We start from the raw sequence: 11,422 nt of genomic DNA, 5'->3' as shown, positions 1-11,422 counted from the left end.
TATTATTAGTAACAAGAGTCAATCTTTCTGCTGAAACACTGCATTTTGTATCTTGTGATTTAAACAACACAGGTGAGTCCTTAAAATAAGTGAATAACAGCCTTTAATCTAAGCTTATTTATTAAATAAGCTGATTTACAGAGAAAGTGTGCATTTATTTTGTAAGTAAATAAGACTTACAGTACTCCTTTAAGGACTTTGGTGTCTAATTTGAAAAGTCGAACAGTAGCCAGGATGACTGGTCGTGTAAAGTCATAACCTACAAAATGTAATGAAGTCAAATAAAAGGTACCAACCAAAAGTTTAATGAATCATATTAAATTCAAGTGAAGCACAGTACACAGTAAGTAAACAAGTATTATTTTTAGACAAAACTTTAATCTTCAGTTCCATTTTCAGAATAATTGAACGGCTTCAGGCATTAAAGTGTGAGGAGATAATGAAGAAGGCAACAGGCTGAGGCACAGTCAGCGGTCGGTTGGGATTTTAGAGACATTGGTGCTCCTGTTGGCTCATTTTTTCTTCTCCTCAATCTGCTCCACCTCACTGGACTCATCGACCACCTTGCCATTGATCACGGTCTGAGTGACGACTTTAACAATCTTTCTGGTCCTTACCTCGGGGTCTTCTGTAACACAGTAATATATCAAGGTCAGTGATTTTTTGATTTTGGATTTCAAGTGAACACATCAAAATCAAAATCAAATCAAATTTATTTATATAGCACATTTCATGTACAAACAATTCAAAGTGCTTCACATAAAATAAAAGCATTGCAGCAGGGAGTGGAAGAAGCATTAAAAATACATAAAATAATATAAAGAGAAACAAATAAAATCATTTAAACATGAAAAACTTCAGGGGAGATCAGTTCCTAGCTGTTGAGAACAACATCGCTGACTGTAGAAAGGACATCAGTTTAAGGATCCAGCTATAGCTCAGGTGGAAGAGCAATTGTCTGCCAGTTGAAAGCTGCCTTCCCTGGACCACAATGTCAAAGTGTCAAGACACTGAACCCCACATTGCCTGCGAGGCAATGGGTGTGTAAATGTCAGTGATATTATCCTGTAACACTGTATACAATCATATATGTGAGTATGTGTGTATCTTGTAGTGTAAAGCCCTTTTGAGTGATCAACAAGACAAAAAAAAAAACACTATGTAAGTACAGTCTATTTCAAATATACCAATTCAGTAATAATCAGTTCAAAAAAATATTCAAAACTTACTTTTGGGAGGTGGAGGTGTTTCTTTCACCCTGTAAAACAAAGTTTTACAAGTTGGAATGTTTGTTATGAATGAAAGCAGAGCAGAAAGTGTGCTTACTCAATATTTACTCAATAATAGCTGCTAAACTCTTCAAAAAATAATAAATTTTTTTTAGTTGGAGGAAAAAAGGTGCTGTTTTCATTTCTTTATAATGGATGTTAAGCTACAACCAGCAGCTAGTTACCTTAGACTTAGCTGTGTTCAGACCTTAATCTGTACAAAAATGTATCATTCCTTAAAGAGTTGAGATATTAGTTATATTATATCATATTATATTAGCTAAATTATATTAGTTAATCTAATTTGTTAATTATGAAACTTTCAATGTGCTTAGAGGTAAATTTAGTAACTTTTGTAAAAAGGTTAAGTTCCTCTCCTTATGCTAAGCTAAGCTAATAACTGCCAGCTGCAGTCTTATGACTTTCTGGATAGACCCAAAAGTGGTATTTCTCTATAAAACTTAAATGTGGAACTCGTCCTTTACTGGAGACATGACATACAAATGCACAAATTACACTTGTGTGGCAGAAAGCAAGAGCTACCTTAGAGTGGTTAGTTTGTGACCCAAAGAAAACACTTCTGTGAGAAAAGCTGTTACAGAACTGCAATGCAAATGACTTTAGTATTGACTCTGATCATGGTTTTCAAGCCCTTTCTTACATTTCTTCCCCTTCCAGCAGTCTCCTATAGGTGGCGATCTCCATTTCCAGGTTCTGCTTAATGCGCAGCAGCTGCTCGTAGTCAGTCTTGTTGCGTTGCATGTCCAAACGCAGCTGAGACAGCTCGTCCTCCAGCTGAGTCAGTGTTGCCTGAAGATGATCCATCTCCACAGAGTACTTGTGTCCCGTTTCTCCAAGGTTTCCCTCCAACACGCTTACCTGCCAACATATGATAGACAAAAATCTGAGGCTGTAGATAACAAACATTTACTTCATACCACAAGATAAAGTACAGTGAAGCAGCAATGAAACCTTTAAGCTCAAAGTAAGGGTCTATGTGTACCACTTTTCTGCAACTTTACAAACAAAATTTTAACACAGTTTAATTAGATGCTCTAATAAGGATAAAAAAGAGGTAGCACACTTAATTTATTGAAAATATTTTAATGTTCTTCTGAGTAGCTATAATAGATTTTTTGCCACTTTTAAGCAGACCGTCAAGTTGTCATGATTGATATGTTAGCAAACAGTTGTCTCTTTAAGTAAAATTACATTAGCATTCAAGTGGAATCATCTTTGAAACCAAGAGAAATGTCAGTTTTGCTCTGTTTTGACATATATTTGTCCTTTAGCTGCTAAATGCCCAAATATGATTACAAACTAGATGCTAACTTTGTCTATCACCTGGATATGCAGCATACGGTGGGTTTATTGGACCACAATAGTGAAACTGTGGGCTGGAAAACCAAAATGATAATCATAAAGAAGCTGAAACAGAGTGCAAAGGATAACTGAAGAAGCTGTTCACATTTCTCTTTGGGTTCTAAACTGCTTTGGACTTAACACTAGCTTTCACAAACATTATTGTAGGGGCTTCAAAGCAAGCATATTGAGCAGTTTGTCTCTGTAAGTAACCTACTACAAGCAAAGCACACAGATAAGATGAACTATTGTACCATGCTAAACTCTGTAGGATGATATATTAGGGAATAACAATAAAATATGTAAGTGGGTTTAAAGTTAATAAGAAATCTTTGTGTTCATACTTTTACAGTGTCGTCTTCTATAATTTTGTGTGGCATCACTCAACAATTCAGAAGGTAGTCTTTCGTGCCAGATTTTAACATACTGGGTAAACAGACACCTCTCAAAGTGTATCTCAAAGATGGCGCCTTTGACAAAATAGCAGAATTTGAAGATATAGGGATGACCCAGCTCTCTGGCTTTCTTAGATTTTTTCAGGGCACAGTTTAGAAATTCCAAATTCCCAGTTGCCCTCAAAGCTGTTGTAATTTTCAGGTCTAAATTTCTCCAAACTTACCGTGGATTTCTAGTAACTGTCATTCTTCCTTCTTGAGGTCATATTTGCAATTTTGAAGTTATTCTGGACCAGATGTGTGACCTTTTCAACATCCAGTCTGTCATGTAAACATACAGCTGGGGGTGCCAGGAATAAATGTTACTGTCTGAAAGAACTAATAATAATTCACATTGAAGCATAATGAGTTTTAGTACTGTTACAGTAAAGATTAATGTTCAGCACCGTTTGTTAATTTAGGGTAATTGCATGTATCTACTACACTGATATACTGACTTATTGTAAGTCGCTTTGGATAAAAGCGTCTGCAAAATGACCGTAATGTAATGTAATGTAATATACTGTTTTAAATTTTACAGTCTTTTTACAGTTTTTTACTGTAACTTTTACGAACATTTCTTACAGTGTAGTTTGTTCTGCATGAGCAGTTTCTTTTTTTTTTTTGAGGCCTCAATAATGATATCAATTAAAAATTAAAGCGTTGGAATAGTGTTTTAGATGTCTGTTTTACTCTGGCAACAGTCTAAGCTTCCAAACATTCTGTCATTATGTAGTCGTTCGATGCATTTAGCTTTCTGCTTGACCAGACTGGCCCTTTAATGGCACAGCAAACACGCACAGTCACAGCAGCATTGACAGTAAAGGTAAATACAGATGAGGGCAGAAGCTTAAAGGCGGATCAACTCAGACTGTTCACAAACAACACAAAAAGTGTCACAGCAGTCAGTCAGTGTCCGTGACAGTTTTACCGCCCACAGTGTTGCTTTGTTAATTTTCCTGTTTAAGAACATCCATTCACTCATCCTCATACTTCAACCAGACATATGAGGTACTGTCAACGCAATAATGTGTCTGCATTCAGTGTCGTGAGCTCACTATCAGGTTGGGCAAACATTTGAGAGCTGCGTGTGCCTTTGCAGTTTGCTGTTTGATCTGTTTTCACATGAGACGCTGATAAAACATTGGCTCGTTTGTGTCTATGTTTTGACAAACTGACTGATTATAGGAGTTCAGGGAAATTGTTGTGTGCTTTGTATGTCCATATAGCTCAATGTAGACAAAGAGTAAGTAGCTGTTATTCACAGACTGTTCCGACATGTCTGCAGATCAGCGGAGAAGGTATAGTAAGAGCTTTCTAAGGCTCTAAAGAAGTGGGGGAGTGGTAGTTAATGAGCCGTCCAAATGGATGGCTAATTACTATGTTTAACGGAGCAATTCCATGAGAAAAAGGTGGTGTTTCACATGTATACATACTGGAAGCTGTGCTCTACCTGTCTGCGAAGATTGTCAAGCTCGACCTCCAGAGCCTGCAGGAAGCGTCGCCTCTCACTGAGCTCACTCTGGGCACAGCGCAGCGCCTCGTTGCTTTCTTTCACCTCCGACTGAACTGCCTCTAACTGTGGACACACATCAGAATAAAAGGCCGCATCATGCAAACTAACTGAGGAAATAGAGGTGATTCCCTTTGGCCTTCACACACACGCAAAAAGAAATGATTCATGCTGACCTTCTTGAGGTACCAGGTCTCGGCATCCTCCTTATTCTTGCGAGCAATGCCCTCATATTGGACCCTAAGTTCGGCCATTATGGCCCCCAGGTCAGGCCCCTGGGCTGCATCCACCTCAACATTCACTTGCTCATTGTCCAGACGCGACTTCATAGCATTCATCTCCTATAATAACAGAAAGGGGAGAGAACAAACATTATTTAACAGTGCAATATCTTTCTATAGTTGTAGTGGCCTTGAAACCCTGGTTATAATCAAGAATTATTGTCACAGAGGCTGCTGACATCTGATTCTAACACTATCTGAGATGTCCGCTGGAGCTATCATTTGTGTTAATATGCTTCAGCTATACGAAATCAAGTCCACTCTGCTGCACATGGATTTAAGGACAACTACACTTAATTTTATAAATGATTTTCTTAAATTGACCCTTTGCTAAGTACATATACCTTACTTCTTCTTTTTCCAACTGCCTACATGCAGTTATAACAATGGTTCATTTATGACTGCACGTACATGGCTATTATCAAAACAATGGATCCCTGATTTCACACAAAGGTAGATGTTCGTTGGACTCTCAGTTTTAGGCAGCTGAAGCTAACTAACACAGAAAAGGTTGAGTTTTAAACTGTAATTTAATAGTTTTTAAACAGTTTCATATGCAGTAATCATTTCTTCATTCTGGGGAAAAAGATATGTTTCTTAAGTGGGAATTACTTGACAAAAAACACAGAGGACAGATTTATATTTGTCTTTTTTTTTCTTTTACTTGTACCCATGGAGCATTTGCTTATGCTGGCAGGCAGCTGGGGCCAATCAGTCCTTTAAAGAATATGCGATCTCTGCTGGTCATGAGAGCAACGGCACGTGAAAGGTAAAAAAATGTGTCACTGATGGTGACTCACCTCTGTTTAAAAACTCCTGTTTGCAGCCAGTAGAATAACATTATGTAAATAATACAGGATCTTTCCTGTGTGTTTGGAGGTTACTTGTAGATTTAGTGACGATTGCATCAATTCACTGTTCGGGTGTTTCTTCTTGTTGTGTCTTCCATGTCTTTACTGAACACAATTCATATTCAAATTTTGTTTTATTTGTCCAAGTTAAATTGACATAATATTATAATTACCGTCTGCACTGCACACTGTGTCTTCCAATGAATAAAAAGGAACAACGTTTCATGATCACATCAGTAAACAGTGTAAATTGGATCATAAAAAAACATTCATGCAGGTCTCAGGTAACATCCTTGACACCACACCTGACTGTCTAAACACAAACACCGTCTCTGTGGCTGGACTGACTTCCATGCTGTATAAATGGGTGTTATCTTGCTATCGGGCACATGTGGCACAAGACAAAGGGTGTGTCCCTTTATGTAACACTGTAACATTATCATGTGTCAGGTACTGTGTGACTGAGAGAGCAAACATTGGCACAGAGCTGGTTTATGCCAACTTGTTGTGATGCAGAATTAATTAATCATAATGGTGCAGGAAAACTCAACACATGAGATATTTTAAAGTGATTTGGTTGATAAATGAATTCAGATCTAGTGGGTCTGATGCAGCCTTCTCTGTGGCAGGGATCTCACCTCGTCGTGATTCTTCCTGAGGAAGTACAGCTCCTCCTTCAGGCTGTCCAGGTCTCCTCGCAGGGTGGAGATGATCTGGTCATGGTCTGACTTTGCTCTCTTCAGAGCCTGACAGTCTCGTTCCACTGACTGACACAAGGTGGCCTCCGTCTCCCATCTGCAGAGAGACACACAAAGAAGGTTTAACTGCAGCAAAATGAACAATATATTCACTCCACATATGGGGGTATTTGTGAGGATATCAGAAACACTATTAAATCCAGGGCTCAAGGGCTGTTAAATTAAATCAGAAATACTGGTGAGAAAAAACACTCATATTTACTTTTACTTCAATGAAAGCATTAATACTACACAGTAAAAATGCTTCATTAAGGACTAAACAAGGTGAGGCTGCGTTTCAGTTTTATGCTCCTAAAATCTGGAATAGCCTTCCAGGAGATGTGAGACAGGCCTCAACTCTGACAATGTTTAAATCCAGGCTGAAAACAGTTCTATTTAGATGTGCATATGACACCTGAAAGTATTTTATCTGCACTCTTCACTTTTAAATTAATCAATTAATGATTGTTTTTTAATTTTTTTTAATTTTTTTTATTTATTTATTTTTTTTTTAATGATTTCATTGCCTTCTTGTGATTTTATGTAGCTGTAAAGCACTTTGAATTAACTTGTGTACAAATTGTGCTCAACAAATGAAATTGCCTTGCCTTGCCTTGCCTTGCCTTCATTGTGATGGAAAATGATTAAAGAGGGTTTTAAAGAGACAAGTGGGTTGATGGCTGAGCAAATAGATGCAAGTTTTAATGTAATGGCTTTATACACTTATAATTACAGTTTTATGCATTCATCATCATCAACTGTCAGATTAATGTGTTGGACTGAAAAGAACATGTGAATAATCTGCTTAAATCCAAAATAAAGTAGATGGATTAGTTATTTAGACGTGGGAGGAGCAAACTCAAGCATGTGAAAAATACCATGTAACCTCATGTAAATATCTGTATGTGAAGTCCACATTCACTTTGCTGCTAATATCATTTGTCACTGTCAATCGATGCATCTCTCCTTCACATCAGACCACAGAACATACCATCGACACATTGTGAAAAACACCAGCAGTGGGTGTATCCTGACTCTGCCATCATTCACGCAGCTTCGCCTTGCCAAAGGTGGACTCTTCAGACACGGACGGTGTCTTTCTGACCTGCACAATCCATCACACCCTCCACTAACTGATGGCTTGGTTGTTTGGTGCCTGAGCACCGTGAGAATGGGGGTCTTATTCCACAGCCTGACAGAAAGGTCATTTATTCACATTGCTTTGCAGTCTGGCGCTCCCATGCGAACCCTCACAGGCAGGTAAAAGAAAAGAAGCTCTGTGTGACACTCACTTGACCCTGAAATCATCAGCTGCCAGCTTGGCATTATCAATCTCCAGCATGATGCGGGCGTTCTCCAGCGTCTTTTTTCTCACCTGTGAATGGAAACATGGTAAAAAATTCGCTCAAAGTTGTTGTTTCTTGGTCTGTTCATCTGCCAAATTGTAATTTTGCTGCCTTCAGAATTTCAAAACAAAGATTTTAAAGAATAAAGTTGACTCGGAGGACAATCCTACGAGCGTACAGTCCTCAAGTTTGCACATCCTGACATGACATTTGGTGTGTAGATGAAAACATGAGAAAAAGGTAAAGAACATTAATGCGTTCCTAAAATCTAATTTCAGGACAATTGTGACATTTCAACATTTTGTTCCCATGAAGTGAACTTGTCAACACAACATTTTGAGATATAAATCATCATATAAGTCACTGCAGTTTGAATTTCTGACCTCTTGCCCGATGGCATGTGCCTGTGCCATCATCCCCTCGATGTCATGCCCTTTTGGAGTTTTCTCCAGCATGAGCTGCTTGATCTTCACCTCCAGCTCAGCGTTGGACCTCTCCAGTGAGCGCACTTTGTCCAGGTAGTTGGCCAACCTGTCGTTCAGGCCCTGCATGGTCTCCTTCTCGCTGGTGCCAAGGCCGTTGAAGGAGAGGCTGGAGCCCAGCATGTTGAGGCCGTTGCCCACAGAAAGGGAGCGGGACAGAGACCGAGTGTTGGACAGTGGGGAGACGGGGGACTTGGAGCGGAAGCTGCGTCCACTGTCTCTGACAGAAATGCTGGAGAAGGAGGGCTGACGCACAGAGTAGCTGCGCACAGAGAAAGTGGAGGCCATCGTGTCCACTGCAGAAGATTCGGATCAATGTTAGTTTTATTGTTGCACACATGAAACTGTGTGTCTGCTTATCAACACAGCTTGTGTTCAAGAAAAAGATAAAAACGCAAAGTTGTGAGCTCGCAGAAAGTAGTTCAATTTTTAATTTTTTGCAGTGGTTTTCTCTGTTTTTTACTACTTACTTTGCCTTGGAAAACTTTGTTTTTTTCACCTATAGCTCTATGTCTCCCTCTTTTGTCTGTTTATTTGTTTTGTGAAATTTTCTGTCTCTATGTGGGTGTTTGATTGACTTTACAACAGCATGTACAAAAATGAAAACAGATACTTGTTCCAAGAGACAGCTTGCTCACACAGATACTTTACCAAAACTATTGAATGGACCTGGCAGTAAGAGAGTGTCGAGCAATCAAAAGCAAACTTACATGTGGCTCAGTTCTTCAGTGGGTCTGTCTTTGTCCTGCTTGGTCTGGTTTCTGATGGTGAGAGTGACTGTTGCTGCTGCACCAGCTTTCACAGGTGAGTCCTGTAACAGAGGCATGGCTGTCTTTCCTGGGGAGGAGCCTATGAAACGTCCAATCCCTCTGCAACGGAGAGGAGGATGCAACATGACACCCTTTAAAGGAGTGAAAAAATTACAGAGACAGATCATCAGACATCAGATCGTGACCGTAGGTTTTTATGAAATATGATGATGAATTTAGAATAGTCTAAAAGATGAAGGAACTGAATACCAGAGCAGCTAAGATCAGGGTAACAATACTGATAATGATTTGCATAATCCAAGTGTATCATCCCAACTCTCCTGTGGAGCACACAAACCAGATTTTAATGCTACATTTAGCTCCGTATCTCCAAACAATTTCAAACGTCTCCTCAGATTTTCATCTGACCTGATTCGTGAAACCAGTGTGGCTGTCATGCTACAAACAGGGGCCTGGCTGTCTCCACAGTGTATTGAAGGTGGACACAATGCATTCACGGTGATGTGAGAAGCCGACTTCACCTGAGGAAAGCCCAGCGGGTTGGAGAAAAACTGGAAGAAACAGGAACAATGGAGAGGTAAGAGTGAGAAGAAAGCAAAGACCCCTGAGAAATGCAGAGAAAAACTGCAGGGCGTAGGTAGGTCTGGCTGAACCGGAATTTGGCTTATATTTACACACACGCACGCACAAATAACACTGTAAGGTTCAGCCATGTCTCAGCCCGGTCTTGCTTCTACTGTATTGTAAACACATAGGATTCTTGATTCCTCTGTGGACTTTTTTTTTCCTCCAAGGAAGATTAGATTTCTCAGAGACACTGATTCGGTTTAGTTTAGTGCCTAGTATGTTACATCTAACCCAATCCGACTCCACCCAGCACAGTCCTGTTGTGGCTGCATGCTGAACAATGCAAGAATGCATTCAAAGATCCTTTTGTCTGAATACAAATCAGTCTCTGCAGGTGGAAGACACACAGTAAGACCAATTCCCTGTCCAATTATACCAACAAAGAGCCTGAATTAACATATTCAGCACATACTGTAGAAACCGTGACACATAGAAGATACCTCTTTGAAGTCAATAAAAGAAAAAACCCTTCAGTGGTGGTTCCTCCTCACATTTTTCTTGTATCTGTGATGTGTTCTGAATGCAACAGAAGCAGTTTGTAACCTTTAGTGTCACAGGCCAACATGTCAATATGTAGCATGGATACACCGCCACCCTGTGGACAAGAAACACATTACATCATCAACATCTGCAGGCACAATATGTTACAAACTAAAAAACTTATCATTATTTTTTAATGCAAAACAAATGTAATTTTGCTGGTTATTTTTCACCGTTCTTCCTCACAAGATTGAAGGCAAAATCACTTTCTGGAAGCATGGTCTAAAAGCTATTCCAAATACAAATGAACAGTCCATTGTGTTAAGACATTTCAATGTAATTGTGAAGAGGTTTCCTGGATGTGGAAACTCTCGAAGAGAAGTTTCCAAAGTTGGGGGCTGGTTGTGGAGAAAAACACTGCACAGTACATGTAAAGGGCTTCACGCTGACCAATATGAAGAGATAGTTTCCATCCGCTTCATACTTCACAGAGAATTAAATAGAGCTACAGAGACAACGGCCAACGGGGATACTGGTATAAAAGGAAACTGAATGTATCAAATGAATTATGAAATCAGAAGATTAAAAAAGGCATGTTAGAATAGAAATGCTACCCGATGTCAGAAAGCAAGATTTGAGATGAAATCTTGATTTTCTGCAAGACAACAACCCAAACTTAATAACAAACAAAACCAAAGAATGGCTAAAAATGAAAATATGTGTTTGAATCCTTTTGGAAAAGAGTTGCAAAACAACTTATGCAAATTTGAAACAGTTTGGTAAAAAAGGATCAGCAGCAGGTGCGAGAAACTTCTAGATGCCACAGGATACACTGTGAGGTTGACAATTGATGCCAAAGGTTCTGCAGGCAAACAAAAGTGAAAGGTATTTTGGATGCTTCATTAGAATATTCTGATTATACAAAGTTGGTTTACTTCAATTGATTCCTGAAAATATTGTAAATTCTGCCCATTTACAGTCAGTCATGCCAATAGTTCTGATTATGACTGTAGGGAGAGGGCATTGGAAACACCTTGTGCTGTAGCATGATGTCATTTTGTTGTTTCAATCTGGTACAAATTAAATACTGCTAACAAAAACACAACAAAATCCAACTGACAAGTGTATTTGGGTTATGCTCTTAATCATCTTATTGATCGTCACCTGTTCCACAAACTCAAAGCGATAAATCTTTTAAATATTGCTGAAACATCCAAATCCCAAAAAATCCAATCCAAACTTTTATCTATCAAGCACGTTTAAAAACAACA

At 39.0% G+C, this 11,422-nt stretch overlaps 1 protein-coding gene across 1 annotated transcript; it reads right to left on the bottom strand.

Moving 5' to 3' along the window:
• Positions 1-284: 284 nt before the first annotated feature.
• On the bottom strand, positions 285-9,075 carry krt1-c5 (keratin, type 1, gene c5). The gene is made up of 9 exons (XM_075467459.1): positions 8,985-9,075; positions 8,176-8,570; positions 7,739-7,821; positions 6,348-6,504; positions 4,754-4,918; positions 4,518-4,643; positions 1,930-2,147; positions 1,230-1,258; positions 285-628 (listed from the first exon to the last, which is right to left on the bottom strand). The coding sequence occupies exons 2-9, from the start codon at positions 8,560-8,562 to the stop codon at positions 513-515; spliced, it is 1,281 nt and encodes a 426-aa protein (XP_075323574.1). The 5' UTR covers positions 8,563-8,570; positions 8,985-9,075; the 3' UTR covers positions 285-512.
• Between the last annotated feature and the right edge of the window lie 2,347 nt (positions 9,076-11,422).

Source organism: Odontesthes bonariensis, chromosome 6 (assembly GCF_027942865.1).
Source record: "Odontesthes bonariensis isolate fOdoBon6 chromosome 6, fOdoBon6.hap1, whole genome shotgun sequence".
Taxonomy (NCBI): Eukaryota; Metazoa; Chordata; class Actinopteri; order Atheriniformes; family Atherinopsidae; genus Odontesthes; species Odontesthes bonariensis.
Note: the sequence above shows the minus strand (reverse complement) of the source record. Positions and strands in the feature narration are given on the sequence as shown.